This window comes from Thermobia domestica, chromosome 6, assembly GCF_964235325.1.
Source record: "Thermobia domestica chromosome 6, izTheDome1.hap1.1, whole genome shotgun sequence".
Taxonomy (NCBI): domain Eukaryota; kingdom Metazoa; phylum Arthropoda; class Insecta; order Zygentoma; family Lepismatidae; genus Thermobia; species Thermobia domestica.
This window is the reverse complement of record NC_137459.1, coordinates 155,734,462-155,753,691: the sequence shown is the minus strand read 5'-3', so window position 1 is coordinate 155,753,691 and position 19,230 is coordinate 155,734,462. Positions and strand designations below refer to the sequence as shown.

Genomic DNA, 19,230 nt, shown 5'->3' with positions numbered 1-19,230 from the left:
TTACGACTTCAATCATGAACTAGTATTATTCCGATTTTCTTTATGAACTCTTAAATTCACCATCTATTTAATTTTGGAATTTTGAACTTTTATTAAAGGTCTTTAATATTTTAAAATGCGGGTTGGGATAGTGGATAGGAAATATAGGTCTATCTGAAGAAATCAAGCCTTGCCTTATTGATGGTATGATCCCAGTATTTAAATGGTGTGACAGAATTTAAATAGAAAAACTCTCGATCGGGATGGCCGAAAAGAAAATCGAACCTGAGTCCTCGCATTATTCGCCATTTAGGGCCCAATCTGTAACCATGTCGTTCCCAGCGTCCCCAACAGGGGACATAAAATATGACGAATTTATTATTTGTTTACAACTTTAAAATCAGACTGGCAGCATTGAAAACTGTTTACAGGGGATGCTCATTGATTAATCATCCCCTGTAAATAGTTTTCAATGCTGCCACTCTGATTTCAAAGTTGTAAAGAACTAATAATTTCGTCATATTTTATGTCCCCTGTGCGGAACCCTGGGACCGACATGGGTAAAGTTAGTTTGTGATCACTCTCTCTATATATCTCTGTAATCATTATTGTTTTGTTTTTAAATTTGATAAACTGCCTTTACATCTCTGCATGGTATTAATTACTTTTTATTTCTTTCCAGATTCTAAGAAATTCGTTGACTGGGTAATGGATGAGCTTGATGGTGATGTATCAGACTATGATCTTACTGATGATGAATATAATGATCCAACTTATGTCGAGCCACATAGTGAAATAGAGAGTAGAAGTGCTTCTGAAGAAGAAGATGGCAAAGATCAAGATGGAAGTGAAAGTGAAACATATTTCAGTGTTCCTGATTCAAAACGGAGAAATTTTTGGAAGAGAACTGAGGACTTCAATCCACTGCCACCAGCACCCGAGCATATTGAAGATGAACAAAACCCGGTAAATATTTCTCCTTATGACAATTTCAGTAAGTACATACCTGAGCAAATTTTTATTGATATGTGCACCTACACTAACCAGCGATATTTGAGTGATACAGGTAAGGAACTAAAATGCACGGTTGAAGAAATGAAAACATTTATTGGCGTAACCATTATCATGTCTTATCTAAAACATCCCAGAATAAAAATGTATTAGTCTGGAAAAACTAGAGTAGAAGCTGTAGCTAGTAAAATTACAAAAAAACGATATTTTCAGTTGAGGCGTAATTTGAAAATCAGAGACGATTCTTCAGTGTTACAGGAGGAAAAATGTGCAAATAAGTTTTGGAAGGTTCAACCTATAATTCAATCAGTGCAAACAGGTTGTAGGTTAAATCCAAGATCAAGAGACATGTCAATAGATGAACAAATGATACCATTTTGGGGGCATGTATCTACTCGCCAATATGTGAAAGGTAAACCAAATCCTTGTGGTATAAAAAACTTTGTTGCAACAGCACCAGATGGCCTTCCTTTGGACTTTTTCTTATACCAGGGCAAAGGTGACAACATTCTTGATGATGACAAATTCAGTTATTTAGATATCGGTGGAAAATCGGTAAGCAAGCTCTGTGAAACTCTACCTAAAGGTGTCACCATTTACATGGACCTTTTTTTTCTTCAGTTCCACTTCCTGACGTGTTGCACTCCCATGCGGAATGCCAAGGTACAGGCACCATTCAGAAAGGAAGAATACCGACCGATTGTTCTTTGAAACCAGATCAAGTTATGAAGAAAAATAGAGGGTCGATCGATCAAGTTGTGAGAAATGATGGTCAAATTGCTGTCATAAAATGGTACGATAATAGACCAGTGACTCTCGTATCATCAAAAGAGGCTTCAAATCCAATCGATATGTGTAAACGATGGTCAAAGAAAGAGAAAAACGATATGAAGAAATTCAGCGACCTGCAGTTATTAAATCATATAACAGAAGTATGGGAGGTGTGGATCTTCTTGATAGAATTATTGGCATGTACAGAATATCTGCACGTACTAAAAAATGGACGGTTCGAGTATTGATGCACTTTGATTTCTCCATCGCAGCTTCCTGGATTGAATATAGGCGAGACCAAATAGCATTACAAACTCCGATGAAAGATATTTTAGATTACCTAGATTTCAGGCAGAAGATAGAAGAATGGCTTATGCAAGATGATGGACAGGAAGATACTACTGATCCCGAATACGTTCCTCCTCATTCAGAATCAAGACATCCACGAGCCATCGTACCACATCCATCTGACGAGGTACGAAGGAAAAGCGTTCTCCATATTCCTGAATTTCCTCCTTTAGTTAAAAAGAACCGATGTCACTTACCAGGTTGCTCTTCAAACTCAGCTAGAATAAGATGCTCTACGTGTAAAGTATTTCTTTGTTTGCAGGAATCAAGAAATTGTTTCCAACTCTATCATCTCCTCTAAACAAGGGTAAAAAATTGTGGGTTTACTTAGTGCACTAAACACAGACTGCAAAATTCTAGCACAAATGGTGCATAACATATACTGTAACATGTTTATACTAAAAGCGGTTTGGGTACAAAACCTCGCGGCCAGAACCTTGCGGCGACAACCTCGCGGACCAAAACCTCGCCTGGCCAAAACCTCGCCTCCCAAAACCTCGCGGGACAAAATCTCGCCGGGCCACAACCTCGCCTGGCCAAAACCTCGCCACCCAAAACCTCGCCACCCAAAACCTCGCGGGCCAAAATCTCGCGGGCCAAAATCTCGCGGGCCAAAATCTCGCCGGGCCAAATCCTCGCGCCCCAAAATATCGCCATACCCAAAATCTCGCCTGACCAAAATGTAAATGTTCCAACAGATGATAAGAATGACGGTATAAAAGACGCTGTTTCAGAAGAAGTATCACGGGTATTTGACCAAGTCCCGCGATACCATATAAAAAAATTCTATTTCTGTATTAGAGGATTTCAATGTGAAGGTAGGGCGACAGGATGTTTTTAAACTGGTTATAGGGAAAGAAAGTCTGCATAAGGAAAGTAATGACAACTAACGAGGTTAGTTTCGTGAACTTTGGAACATCCAAAAACTTAAAATTTTAACAAAAATCTAATAATATTTATGAAAATATGAAACAATATAGGAGTTTTTACGACGTCCCTTGATTATGTCCTATAGGTTAAAGGAGACGTAGATGACCAGGATGAAGGAAATGATCGAATAAAGAAAGTGAGAGGAAACGGGAATAACCCGAGAAAGCCCACGCACACGATGTTTTGTATCTTATTATTATTATTATTATTATTATTATTTGTAATCTGGAATTGCATATTAGGAAACACATTGGGTAAATTTTAAAGAAAAGTTTCATTCGCGGCGAGGTTTTGGCACGGCGAGAATTTGGGCGGCGAGGTTTTGGCCCGGCGAGATTTTGTCCCGCGAGGTTTTGGGCGGCGAGGTTTTGGCCCGGCGAGATTTTGTCCCGCGAGGTTTTGGGCGGCGAGGTTTTGGCCACGCGAGGTTTTGGCCCGGCGAGATTTTGTCCCGCGAGGTTTTGGCCGGCGAGATTTTGGGCGGCGATGTTTCGGCCGCGAGATTTTGTCCGTATACCTATCTACCACTAAAAGCAAATTGTTTTTAACACCAATAAAATGTTGTACAAGGAAACAACATTAGTTCTATGTGAAAAATCGAAAAATACTTTAGTATTGATTTTAAGTGTACTTTCGTACTTTAGAGTCCCAATGTCTCCTCCAGGATACATTAAGTTCTCCGCAAACCACGTGACCTAAAAAGTAAAAAGATCCATTTTCTTACTAAGACAAATGTAGTTATGTAAATTTTAAAGGAGGAAGTAGTTTTTTCAAAACTTTTTTTCCTTGGGACTGAAAGACTTCAAAATCTCATGTCGCCTCGAGAAGACATTGGGACTAAATGAGTTAATTTTTTTTAAATTCCTGGGACCGTTAACCCTCTGGAACATTTTAAGGTCTCTTTTATTTCAATAAAATGAGAATACAATACTTCTTTTTACGTACTCCCGTGCAAAGTGTCCTGGTTCACGCTCTGTACAAATTGCACCATTCTGGTTTGAATAGTTTGTTTTAAAATAATGCAAAAACTTAGTTTCGAATCAAAATTACCACAAGGGTGAGCGAAATGTAAAATTTCTCCGCACGTTATAAGTCTGCAAAACCGTCCACTTAAATGGGAAATTTCTTCATCCCCACTTTGCACCAACTAAAATTACATATTATATATATATATATATATATATATATATATATATATATATATATATATATATTCACTTTTGGAAATTTTCCTGTGAGTTACACCCGAAAAGCTACAGTTACGTAAAAATTAGCCAATATACATCTACAAGAAGCGTCCCATAATTTGGCGGGGGGGGGGCGTGAAAGGTGCAGTATAAATAAACACTTCGTTGCTTTTCTTCTTCCCAAATTTAGTAATCTTATAAATTATGACGGCATGTATGAGAATTTTGACGGCAAGTGTGAGCAGTTTGACGGCTAGTGTGAACCATCTGACGGCAACTGTGAGCCCTATGTCCGCAATTACGAACAAAAAGTCGGCAACTATGAGCCTTTTGACGGTAAGTGAGAGCGTTTTTACGGCTTGTGTGCGGATCCTGACGGCAACTTTGAGCATTTTGATCCGATGATTCCTTCCACCATGAACCATTACGTCGGCGACTATGAGTCCTACGTCAGCAATTATGAACGAAAAGTCGGCAACTATGAGCGTTTTGAGGGCAAGTGAGGGGATTTTGACGGCTAGTGTGAATCTTCTCACGGCAACTGTGAGCATTTTGATCCGATGATTCCTTCCACCTACTTCGATGAAAAATGTTCTCGTTAGAGATTTCTCTTCTCTAGTTTCACTGGTTTTCTTTCTGTAGAGAACAAAAAAAAGAAAAAAAAGAAAAAGAAAAAAAGAAGGAAAGAAAGGAAAAATGAAAGAAAATTAAAAAAGTGATATGAAATTATGTACTCTCACGGGCGGTGGTGACGTTAAGCGTGGGCTCTGTTTGCCGTCAAATTTTCAAATTTCTACAACAATTTAGAGTATTTTTTCTTTTAGAAAAGTGCAGATACAATAATTCCTTATACGTACTCGAACGCACAATATCCAGGTACACTTCTTGTAGAAATTGCACTTCTCAGTTTTGAATACTTTCCTTAAAGTAGTGCAAAAGCTTAGTTTCGAATAAAAATGACCCCAAGTGTGAGCGAAATATAAATTTACTCTAATTTACTTTCATACTCTATTATTGTTCACCCATTGAAAGAGTAAAGTATATGATTAAATAAAACTTATGTTTTTTTTTTCGCTTATCACTATTTTTCTTCTTTCCACTTTTCCGCACAATGTCACCACATCTTCGTGCACAGCTACACCTCTCTTCGTCGGAAACTTTTCAAACCTTCGGTAAAAGACAAACTGAATTTTCTTTTGGTTAGCTTGTGGCTTCGCCCACAAAGCCCCTCCTTTTGAAGGTATTTCGCCCTTGCTCCTCTTATTCTCACAATTCTAAGGAATTTCAAGTTTACTTTCCTATTTCAACTAATTAAAAGATAAGATTTTGGATCCCAAGAAACCGCCTATTTAAATAACATGGTGATTTCTTCATCCCCCTTTAGATCCCTTAAACTTAAAAATATTCACTTTTGGCAATTTTGCTGTAGGTTAGTCCCGAAAGCCTACAATCATGCCAAATTTCATCATTCTAATCCTGCCACAAGTACCTGAACATGTTGGGGTCCAGAAGACGTCCCTTATAAATCATATATATTTTTCAATTCCCAATAAAACCACTCTTACGTTGAAAATTTTCACTTCTGCTGATTTACTTAAGTAACGCAAACGAAAACGTACAAGAATACCGAATTTCACGTTTGTATTCCAATTCCAAGTAACTAAACTTTGAGATTACAAGTCCAAATAAGGGCCCATTTAAATAACATGGAAAATTTCTTCATTTCCCCTTTAGACCTCTTAAAAATTAAAAATGTTCACTTTTGGCAATTTTCCTGTCGGTTAGTCCCGAAAAGCTACAATCATGTCGAAATTAGTCATTGCAGCTCTACAGGAAGTACCCAATAATTTTGGGATATCAAAAGGTGTCCCATAGAAATAACATGGGAAAGAAAATTTTCAGTTCCCCATAAAACCACTCTAAACCTGGAAATATATATTTTTACTTGCACAATTAGATAAGACTAACGAAATTGTACAAGCATACCGAATTTCAAAGTTTTATTCCTATTGCAAGTACCTAAAATTTCAGATTATAGGTCCGCAAAACCGTCCATTTAAATAACATGGGGAATTTCTTCGTTTCTTCTTTAGACCTCTTAAAAATTAAAAATATTCACTTTTGGAAATTTTCCTGCGACTTACTCCCGAAAGGCTACAGCTTCGTCAAATATGGCCATTATAACTCTGCAGGAAGTGCCTCATAATTTGCGGTGTGAAAGGTGTCGTATACGTAAAGCCTTCGTTGCTTTTCTTTTTCTAACCACATTTAGTAAATTTATACATTTTGAGGACATGTATAATAATTTTGACGGCAAGTGTGAACCATCTGACGGCAACTGTGAGCCCTATGTCCGCAAATAGGAACGAAAAGTCGGCAACTATGAGCGGTTTGACGGCAAATGTGAGCCCTGGGTCGGCAATTATGAACAAAAAGTCGGCAACTATGAGCATCGTGAAAGCGAGTGTGAGCACTTTGAAAGCACGTGTGATCATTCTGAAGCCAACTGCGAGTATTTTGAATATAAACATGAAAAATTATGGTTTCAACTATGAGCCCTATGTCCGCAATTATGAACAAAAAGTCGGCAACTAGGAGCGTTTTGACGGCAACTGTGAGCCCTGGGTCGGCAATTATGAACAAAAAGTCGGCAACTATGAACATCGTGAAAGCGAGTGTGAGCACTTTGAAGGCACGTGTAAACATTCTGAAGCCAACTGGGAGTATTCTGAAGATGAACTCGAACCATTATAGTAGTAGAAAAAGGGGGCTTCTGCGCCACTGACCCTCTACCCACTTTCTCAGTCCTGCCTGAAGCAGACAACGAATTTCCCAGTGCCGCCTGACACACTATGCCGGACGACACAAGGGCGATACGAGAAATAGAGCACCTTGAAGCATACACCCACGGTCTTTTACGACCTCTATTTTAGGGGTGTATTCATTCCCTTTTATGAGCACTTTTTAGGGGGTGTACTCGTTCCCTTTTATGAGCACTTTTTTCAACCCCTATCTTCCAACGGCCTATTTAACATAGCTCATATTACATAAGACTATGTAACATAGCAGAAATTACGAACACACAGCAGATAATACATAAGACTACGTAAGATAGCAGGGGTGAACTCGTTCTCTTTTATGAGCATATTTTCCAACCCCTATTTGAACATTGCAGAAAATACATAAGACTACAAACACATAGCAGACGATTCATTCTCTTTTATGAGCATATTTTTCCAACCCTTATTTGAACATAGCAGAAATTACACTGGGACTACGAACACACATCAGAGCAGATAATACATAAGATTCGTTCCACCCCTATTTAAACATAGTCCATTTTAGGGGTGGACTCGTTCTCTTTTATGAGCATATTTTCCAACCCCTATTCGAACTTAGCAGAGAATATATAAAAGTACTCCAACCCCTATTTTAACATAACGAACATAGCATAAGATTCATTCCCTTTTATGAGCATTTTTTTCAACATAGCAGTCAATAAGCAATTGGCCTATTTTTCCATGTTGGGACTAGCTCTGTTGGTAATTATAAATCAGCCCAACAGATGGCAGTAAAATACAGACAGAAAATAATGGTTGATAGTTTTTGCTAATAGATGGCATTGCCGGCAGATAGGAGAAAAGAATGATTGATTAATAATTCTGCTAAATATCCTTTTATTCAGAGATTTTTTTGTCTTTCCAATTGTAGCGCAATTGGTGAAGTCAGCAATCTAAGAACAGAGATTCGGTCGATAATGTAGATTCGAATCCTGTTCGGAGCCGTAATAATTTATAACTTTCGCCGGGTTATAAAGGATTACATCTCCATAGATTTTTGAATAAAAAAAATATCTCTCAAGTGGGAGATGAAGAGCTCCAATGCCGTGCCATGGCAGGGGGTTTCAGTGCCTTAGTTGCAACCTGGCCCCCAGGCAATCATCTCCCAGTTATGAGAGATAGCGTTTCTCCGAGAGGAGTTTTGAAAAAATTTACAATAATTTATTAGGAAAAAAGACATTTTATTATAGTATAGTTAGAAAAAAGGGACAGAGAGAGCGGCTTTGATTCATTAGAAATGCTATAAACATAAACGTTAAGAATAATAGCTTATTAGAAAAAAAGCACTAGTTTGTGTTCTATAGTTGGAAGCCCCAATTAAGATTAAAAAAAACAGCAAACATTACTTGATCTACAGCGTTAAGAATAATACGTTATTAAAAAAAACACTATTTGGTATTCTATAGTTGGAAGAGTTCACATTAACGATAAAATATGGATTCAAAGCAACAATATGGTATGTGGAACAATTGGATTACAAAGACAAGTTATGGCAGACATATGAAACGTATTCATTCATTATCATCACCAAGTAATATTGTGAAAAGACACAAAAAAAAACTAATCAGGGGGTAAAGACTGCATTCGAGCGTTCCCTTAGAACTTATATTTTACCAGATGAAAATACTGAATACTATTTATGTGACACACCGTTTTTAAAGCGTATTAAGCCGCAATGTGAATCAATTATAAAAGAAGCTTTGAGTATTGATCATTTAGTTAAAGTCAATTGCAGTTTAACCACAAGATTTATAAAACCTTCATCACCAGATGTTATAACAAGTTTTCCTGTTGTCTCCGGATATCAAGTAATCCAACCGATTGATGATATCAGCAAAAAACTGGATGAAATATTCCAAGACTTATGTCACTTTCAAGAGGAAAGATGTATTCAGAAATCAGGCTGGAGTCTATGTTCTGAGCCGGAACATAAATTAAAAATTGATGTTGATAAATATATTCCATTGAGAGCATGAAGTTATATAGATTTGCCAGATTGGATTAAAGCTAAAAAATGCGTACTTAATATAAAAAATAATGATAATCATTGTTTTGTATGGTGTGTATTAGCAGCGTTGCATCCAATTTCACGACAAAATCATCCTGATCGTGTGTCTTGCTATGTTCAATATCAAAATGAACTCAAAGGTATATTTGAAGGTATAGAGTTTCCTATTGCATTAAAAGATATTAAGTTTGAGAAACAATATTATGAGCATACTCAAAACACTATTTCGGTAAACGTATATGGATGTGACAATAATATTTATCCATTACGTGTAAGTGATGTTACCGAACAATGTGATTTACATGTTGATCTGTTATACTTGACTCACGAAGATGGTCGAAAACATTTTTGTTTAATTCGAGATTTTTCACGCTTAGTTCATAGTCAATTAACGAGAAAGAAGTGTAAACCATATATCTGTCGACGATGTTTTCAATTCTTCAATACACAAATTAAATTAGATAATCATTTGGAGCTATGTACAAAGCATAAAAGTATCACGAATCGAAATGCCTAATTTTGGTGAAATACTTAAATTTAATAAACTTGTGACCACTTTAAAATTGGATGCAATAATTATAGCAGATTTTGAAAGCATTTTGAAACCAATTAGCGGTTCTGATAATAATCCTGATATATCGTATAGCCGTCCTATTCAGCACCATGAGCCTTGCAGTTTTGCGTACAAAGTGTGCTGGAGTGATAATACACCAACGAAACCTGTACTTTACAGACGAAATAAAGACTGTGATCGATCTGCATCCGATGAATTTTTGTTTCGCACAGAAAATGAATTATATAATATTATTCAACGGATTCACGATAAAAAAAACAAATGCATGTATTGACATTTGAAGAGGAAATGTATAAGACAACCACTGAATGTCCTCTATGTTGTAAGGAATTTACATATGAAAATTACAAAGTTAAACACCACAACCACCTGACAGGTAAATATATTAGTCCTTTATGTAATAATTGCAACTTAGAAGTAAAACGGCAACATAATTTCGTGCCTATATTCTTTCACAATTTATCAGGATATGACATTTATTTGTAAAAAAATAGGGTGTATGCCTGGAAAGATCAATGTAATACCACAAACTGAAGAACGATATATATCATTTTCAAAATATTTCACTTTTGGCAATCAAACTGTAGAGCTTCGCTTTTTAGATATGTATCGATTTCTGCCGTATAGTCTGGAGGCTCTGTCATCAAAATTGGTAGATCAAATGAAATTTACTACATCTTTCTTTGGGGTTGATAAAATTGATTTAATCACTCGTAAGGGGGTATTTCCTTACAAATATATAACATCACTTAATAAATTTGAGAGGAGGAATTACTCCCGAAGGAAGCGTTTCATAATACTTCAACTGGTTTAATAAGTAATGAAGATTATTCGTACGCTCTCGCAGTATGTTATAGATTTGATTGCAAAATACTGGGTGATTATCATGACCACTATTTATTAAGAGATGTATTACTTACTGCTGATATTTTCAATAATTTTCGAGATGAGTGTATGCTAACGTATCAGATCGATCCAGCACACATGTTTACAACACCTGGATTAGCATGGAATGCTATGTTAAAATTTACTAATATTGAACTTGAATTGCTTTCAGACATAGATATGTATATGTTTTTAGATTTGAATATTCGCGGGGGAATCACACAGTGTTGCCAAAGATATGCAAATAGTATTGGAAATGATTCTTGGATTGCGTATGTTGACGTAAATAGTTTGTATGGATTTGCAAGGGCGGACTATTTACCATATGGAGGATTTCATTGGGATACATATCCTGAACAATATACTGTAGGAGATATCTTAAGTTGGTGTATAGATAAGGAAGAAGGTTGTTTTCTTGAAGTAGATTTGATATATCCAAACATTTACATGATATACATAGTGATTTTCCGATAGCGCCCGAAAAGAAAAATAAAAAAGTTAATGTTAACCCTAGATAATAAATCCCATTATGTGGTTCACTACCGACTTTCACAATTTTACATTTTACAAGGTCTTAAACTTACAAAAATTCATAAAATTTTATGGTTTAAACAGGGTCAATGGTTAAAATCATATATTGAACATAACACAAAATTACGAGCACAAGCCACTACATCCATTGGTAAAGATTTTTATAAACTTATGAATAATTCACCCTACGGTAAAACAATGGAAAATGTAAGAAATAGGGTTGACATTCAATTGGTATCCGATCGACTGAAAGCTCAGAAACTTTTAGCATCACCTCGTTTAAAATCTAGAGTTATTTATAACGATGATTTGGTAATGTTTAACATGGAGCGTTCGAAAATTAAATTAAGCAACCTATTTATATTGGTGTTGCAATTTTAGAATTATCGAAACTTGCAATGTATAATTTTCATTATAATGTAGTGAAAGCAAAATATGGTGGTAACATCAAAATTATGTATACAGATACAGTTTCATTTACCAGATATTTAGAGATAATTTATAGAATGATATGAAAGAAATGTCTGATTATTTTGATACTTCTAATTGTCCGGAAAATCGTGCTTTATATAGCACAAAAAATAAGCAAGTTTTAGGAAAAATGAAAGATGAAGTAGGGGGACTTCCCATTATAGAATATGTTGGGTTACGTGCTAAAGTATATGCAATTCGCACTAAATCTGATAAAGAAATAAAAAAATTAAGGGTATAAGAAAAAATGTAACACGTATGATTTCTATCGAAGATTTTAAGGATTGCTTAAACAATAATCGAACTATTAGAAAGAAACAAGCACAGTTTAAATCTAAAGAACATGAAATCTTTACAGTATCTGTTAATAAAATTGCTTTAGATCCTCATGATGACAAGCGATGTATTCTTAATTGTAACATTCATACATTGCCATGGGGTCATTATCAGTTACCATTGAAATATTGTGATAAGTGTAAAATGTAAAATAAAATCTTTTTTTAAAAGAAGTTTTTCAATCGAAACAGCATAATGATAATCAATGTAAAATATGTAAATAATATTTTAGGAGAAATATATAGAAGTGATGTCCTATCAGGATGAAAGAAAAAATATTGTAAATGAATTACATAAATCTGCTAGAAAACACTATGCTAGAATTCCTGTTATTACCACAGGTATTCACGATTTATGGCAGGCAGATCTTGTAGAAATGAATAGTGGGAATTAAAAGGTTTAGCAAAAATTAATAAAAATTATAAATATTTATTGACTGTCATAGATACATTTAGTAAAAAAGCATGGGCGGTGCCTGTGAAACAAAAAAAAACTGGTGAATATGTTGCCAAAGGTTTTGAGTCGATTTTAAAGCAAAATCAGATAAGTCCTAATTATCTTCAGACGGATAGAGGCAAAGAATTCTACAACACATACTTTACTCAATTAATGAAAAAATATAATATTAAGCATTATTCTACATATACTGAAATAAAAGCTAGTATTGTCGAAAGATTTAACAAAACATTGCGTAATTTAATGTGGAAACGCTTTACTTTACAACGTAATTATAAATGGGTCGATATATTACCAGAATTACTAAAACAATATAATCATACTAAACACAGCACTATCAAAATGAGACCTGCAGATGTAACCAAAAAAAAACATGAACAGGTTTTATTATCAACCGTGTATTGTAAAAAATTTGCTTCCCTTAAAGGAAAACCAAAATTAAAAGTGAATGATTATGTTAGAATAAGTAAGGCGAAGAAGCAATTTCAAAGAGGGTTTACTCGTAATTGGACGACTGAAATCTTTCAAATAGCTAAAGTATTCCTTACAAATCCACCGACCTACCACTTAAAAGATAGCAAGCAACAACCTATACAGGGGCGTTTTTATGAACAGGAATTAATGAAAACCAAATATCCTCATACATATTTGATTGAAAAAGTTTTGCGGAAGAAAAATAATAAAGCCTATTTGAAATGGTTAGATTTTCCAAAAAGTGAAAAATCTTGGATTGATTTTAAGCATACTCTATTCTAAAAAAAAAAAAAAAAGAAAAAGAAAATTCAAAGCCTTTATATAGGTGAATCATGTCGTCCCAAGTATTTCTTGTAGATTTTATAATTTCAAAAGGTGAATTTTATATTTTAAATTCTAACAACACTGTAAATTTTCGTTGCTTAGTTAAATTATCATCATCATCACGAGGTTTATCAGTATCACAAGTAAAAGGTATATTATATCAAATTTGTTCTTCAACAAACGCTGTGTTTTTATGTAAAGGAGAAAATAAAAGCAAAATATTTAAAAACGTTATTTAAAATAAATAAGATATATCTGTAATAGAGAGAGATAAAATCATGTAGTGGAAAATTCCTTTTACATGTATGGTAGCAGGTCCTACAGGCTGTGGAAAATCATATTTTGTTAAAACATTTCTTGACCATTATAGTAAGTTATTTAAAAATATTGTATGGTGTTATGGTGAATGGCAGCAGTTGTATGATTCTCTTTCAGGCTGCACGTTTAAAAAGGTATACCTCGAAATAATGAATTTCAAGCACACGAGGGTCCACATCTTGTAATTATTGATGATTTAATGCGTGAGTGTGACCATCGGATTGTAGATATTTTTACTAAGGGTAGCCATCATAAAAATATAAGTGTAATATTTATAACACAGAATATTTTTCATCAACAAAAGGGAATGAGGAATATTTCGTTAAATTGTCGTTATATTGTTTGTTTTAAAAATCCTAGAGACCAAGCTCAAATTAATTATCGGGCACGACAATTGTATCCAGGTAATACAAAATTTATTCAAGAAGCATATCAAGATGCAACTCGAATTGCACATGGTTATTTACTTTTTGATTTAAAACAAAATACTCCTAATGAGCAGCGAGTTCGAACAAATACGGTATCTTTCCAACAGATTCTTTTAATTATGTGTATGTGCCTGTAAAAAATAATTGCAATATGGTTTATATTCTAACAACTATTTGTGCTTTAATAGCCGTAAAAAAATGATTAGTAAGGAAAATGCACATTTGTTAAAACTTTTAGCAAAGTCAAAACCGAAAGCACGTAAGGCAATTTTACAAAATGCAGATCCTGATTTAATTCGCTCTATTTGCGAATTTTCCTATAACGTATTACAGGGAAATGTTCCGTTAAATAAAACAGAGATAAATAAATTAAAAATATATAAAAAGGAACTGAGATATTTGGTGAAAAAAGGTCCGTCATTAAACCAAAAAAGAAAACGAATAATTATACAAAAATGTGGTTTTCTTATTGCATTGCTTGCACATATTTTAGGAGGTGTACCATCTAGTTTAATTAAGTAATTATGCAAAACGCACAAAAACTTATTTTAATCTCACCAGAAAAATTACATTATTATCAAACGATATCTAATCTTGATGATGAAATGAAAGAAATTTTAAATAATAAAAGTTTAAATGCAGAAAAAAAATGGGTACGATATAGAGGTTTTACAAAAATATTTAAATATAATTCAAAAACCGGCAGCAGTTACAACAGCAACTACTACTACTAGGGATAAAGAGGAGGAGGAAGAAGAGGAGGAGCAGGAGGATGAAATAATATCTACTCTCCCTGAAATTTGTAAACGTAAAGCAAGACCTTTATTACGTAAATTGAAACAAAATCCTAATATTCAATGGGATGATAATGGAAATGTGAATATTAATAATAAATTAATTCCAGGTGCAAATATATTAGATTTGGTATCCGATTTTGTTAGATGTCGTAAGAAAAATATTTCAGTTGCCGGTTGGAAACCTTTTGCTACATTATTAGCGAAAGCCAATATACCCTTAGAGTACATAAGTAATCCTCAACGAATAGAATATATTAGAAAACTCACAGAGGACGAAGATGATGATGAGAATGAAGAGGATGGTCCTCCACCCCGTAAACGCAAATAGGGTACTTATAAGCAATAATACTAATATTCTATTGTAATCTATTGATATTTTTGAGTATATAGAAAGAAATATGAATAATCCGTACTTTCATTATTACACTAATCAAACAGGAGGTGGTTGCAATGTATATAAAGGTACAGCATATCAAGAAGGTTATGGCATTGGTAGTTTTCTAGGAGGTTTATTCCGCACTGTATTTCCTTTATTAAAACAAGGTGCAAAAACTGTTGGTAAAGAGTTGATACGTACAGGAATTAATGTAGCAGGAGATGTACTAGATAATAATAGACCTATTGAAGAGTCTGTACAAGATCGGTGGCAAGAAGCTAAAACAAATTTAAAAAACAAAGCTCAAAATAAATTAAATCAGGTGTTGGTAGGATCTGGAAGAAAAAGTTCATTTTACATCAACAGGTTGTGGTGTGAAGCGGATAAAAAGATCCAAAGATATTTTTGATTGATTGATTATGGAGCAAAGTGATAGTTTTTATCTCACATTTCCTAGCAATAGTTCTATGGAATATTTTCCTCAAAATAGTCTTGCTTGTTATACTACTACATTATATCATCCTATTGTACTGCAGAAGGGGGTGTGGGAAACAGCTGTTGTTGAAGTACATTATACAAGTTCATTTCAGAATGTTTCCAAATATACAAATAATATTTATTACCGTATCATGAATACAAAAAGCTGGAACATAACTCAAATCTTACCAGGCCACTATTATCATGTTGATGATATTATATCTCAAATTAATCACAAAAGTTATGTATTAAATTTACAATTAAAAGTTAAAGCATCAGTAAAACGAATTGAGGTTAATATAGTAATAAAAGATCAAGAGAAGCATATAGAAGTAAGCCTATGTCCTGAACTAGCCAGAATACTAGGTTTTGATCATATACAACAGGAAGATATTGCAGTTGTTCATCATGCTTGTTATCCACCTGATTTACAAAAAGCGCTACCTACACTTATGTATAATTACAGTGATATTGTAGAACCACAAATGGTAGGTAACACCATAGCTCCATTGTTACGTATTATAAATACAAATATTACAGAGCATGGTATTAATAATGTACTCCAATGCGCCAAAAAATTGCGCGTATACTGTAACTCAAGATTTTTCGCATTTATTTCATTTTCCGTACGTTTATGGGTAAAATTCAGTTATTAGTATGTGGAGATAATAGAAAGCAATCCATCTAAGAAGATATTTCCAAAAAATATAATAAAGTAATAAAAATATAAGCAAAAACAAAGTTATGCTCGGTTTTGTGTATACTGGCAACGATGATTTCTAGGGATTTTTTCACTAGCAGAGCACGATTGCGGAGGGAATTCAGTAGGAGAGTCAAGGAGTTGGATCAAGGAACTGGATAGTGGAGTAAAAGGTTGCATTTATTGGTTAAAACCTAGTGTGTAGATTGCCTGCCAAATATAAATTAGCTTCTGTAACTAAGATATCGTACGAAAATATTGAATTAAACAGAAAAACTCTTATCTTAAGGTTCGAAGCGATACGGACCATGGTTATGAAGATTATTTCTTAAAACAAAAGAGCCAACACAACCAAGCCTTCGTTGTTAGGTGGATAGAGTGGCGGACTCATAGTTATTTTATTATTTTGACACCACATCGAATCCCATCCCATCGCATCCCATTTTTTTTTTTACAAAACATTATATTTTTATATTAATAAGAACCAAAGCAATATAATAAGGACAACTTACTGATATTTTGCTGCAATGACGTATTTATCCAGGATTAGAGAACTATTGTTAATAGCTATTATTTTTTGTTCATGCTGTTGTATAGCTTCTCTCATCCTGTTTTCTTGGGGAAAGAACAATTTTGTCTCGAACGAAGTGTGAAGGATATATACGGGCAGAAAAAGACATCTTAGTACCAAACGTGATTTATCGTGATGAAATGCACTAGTTTGCCATTATTAAAAAAATGAAGTTGGCTTTTCTTTAGGTTTTAGCTATTTTTTTTCTTTATAAGACTATACTTTATGAGGCAAGGTGTGGATGGACGCGCTAGGCGATAGAAGAATGAAAGATAGATTAAGGACAAACACTTACAGTTCTTCTTGCCGAATTGGTACTATTTGCAATGATATATCGGATAATACGGTATGTGCTTTGTTCCACATACCGTATTATCCGATATATCATTGCAAATAGTACCAATCGGCAAGAAGAACTGTAAGTTGTTGTCTTAATCTATTTTTCATGCTCTGGAGTCTATCGCCTAGCGCGTCCGTCTACACCTTGACTCATACGTCTATCATTCAGTGCAGACACGTATCCAGGTTTTCTATCCGGAGGGGGCCCAACACGAATCCTCGTAAGCACGTAATTCTAATGTTTTAAAAATATCAATAATAATATCAATAAAAATATCAATAATAATATCAATAATAATAATAATAATAATATTAATAATAATAATAATAATAATAATAGTAATAATAATAATAATAATGCAACAGTTCTTTATTTCTCTCAAACTTTTTCCTACTTTTCATTTATAAACCGGTTTACTTTGGAAACTGCATTATAGCACAAACAAAATGAAACATATTTTCGAGAGAAATGTAACTAAAAAAACTGTCTGCTACGTATATCATATAACAAAAATAGCAAGAAGACATTGAGTGTATCGTTCTAATATATTAAAGTTAAAAACAGAACGGAAAAGAAATGTTAATCCTATTTAAAACTGTTCTTTAATTTCACCTGGTATGTTCTTAGAATTATAACAAGACAACAGCACATTGCCCAAAGTTTGAACACTGACTACTAGTAAACTGATATAAAAGAACCTCAAAAGGGTAAAAGCAAGTTTATTGAAAAGTGCTTGAGTTTCGGAGAGGGACAGCTCTCAGGCCCTCACGCTGGATACGTCCCTGATTCAGTGCAGTGCAGTTATTTGTTATAAAACATTATTATTAGATGCGTAATATGTAAAATTATATCATAAGTTTTACTTTTAATAGGTCTTTTCTTAACACATCCATATTATCCAGCGTTCTGCCTGCCTGTTTATGTCGGATAAGCGAAACTCTACTGTATTTCCAAAGCTAGCATATACATGAACTAGAATTGTATCGTCCTAGAACAGACAATAGTCTGAAATGCTTATATTAAAAGGCTGGAATAAAAAAAGCATAAGTACTGTTTTGGAAGCGTGAGAACAAATTAAAAACAATTCAATATATTTCCTAGGTATCAGATTATCATTTTATTGTGTCGATGTGTATTCTTTTTCAAACATAGTTTTAAAAGTCATACCATTTGCAATATTCTTAAGGAAATCGAAAGAAAAACTCCTATGTGCCTCATAGCAAAGCGGCTTAAGTGCATGGTCCGAAACCGATTCCCACGTTAAGGTATAGATAAAGTTCCCGTACTTCAAAAATGCAAATCCGGGACGCTACTAAATTACGAGAATCTTTGAAATGCTTAAAATTGAAATAAGTGTTGAATACTAATTTACTTTCCTCCGTTAGATAGAGTTGTTCAAGTATTACGTTATCACATTTTTATTCATTTCACTAGATCTTCCAAGGACGCCAATTTCTCTGTAAAATTGGGGGGGGGGCATTCAAATGCAGAAGATATATATGAAGATTTTAAGACAAATTACACTCAAATTATGCCAAATATTGTATATTCATAAATACGAAGGAGGCCTACATGAGCTTTGGGCGGGCCCGGCCCCCCAGGATCGGCGACCTTGCCCTCTTCCTAGTTAAGTAAACGTAAGCAGATGATTTACTCCCTCCCCCTGGTAAGCAAAATTGTTTTTTTTTTCCCTCAAGATCTGTTGTGTTTCGTGAAATAACAGCAGATATTTCCTGATTACTTAACCATCTAAATGAATGTTTTCACTTAGAGCCATCCGGTCGATTCGCGTTGCCTGGGACTAAAATAAATTAAGGGTCAATAATGAAGATGAGACTTCCATATCAAATATGAAGAGACATGTGGACCGGAGATCTTTCTTTGTTCCAACTTTGATTTTTTTCAAATCCATGATGGGAAATTATATTACGAGTACAATTTTCGAAATTAATAGTATACAATCGTAAAAATATCTTACAAAACAATGGTTTATTGCAAAATACTTTGACTCAAAGAATAAATTACAAGTGATAAACTTGTTATTTTTCCTGAAGTGTCTAAGTCTTGAATGAGACGGAAGCTCTCGAGCGTAGTGCTT

General features: G+C 34.2%; 1 protein-coding gene across 1 annotated transcript; it reads left to right on the top strand.

Annotated features, from left to right (window-relative positions):
- Positions 1 to 1,852: 1,852 nt before the first annotated feature.
- On the top strand, positions 1,853 to 2,410 carry LOC145687344 (uncharacterized). Its single transcript, XM_081760802.1, has one exon. It carries the CDS (start codon positions 1,853 to 1,855, stop codon positions 2,408 to 2,410), a length of 558 nt encoding a protein of 185 aa, XP_081616928.1.
- Positions 2,411 to 19,230: the final 16,820 nt, after the last annotated feature.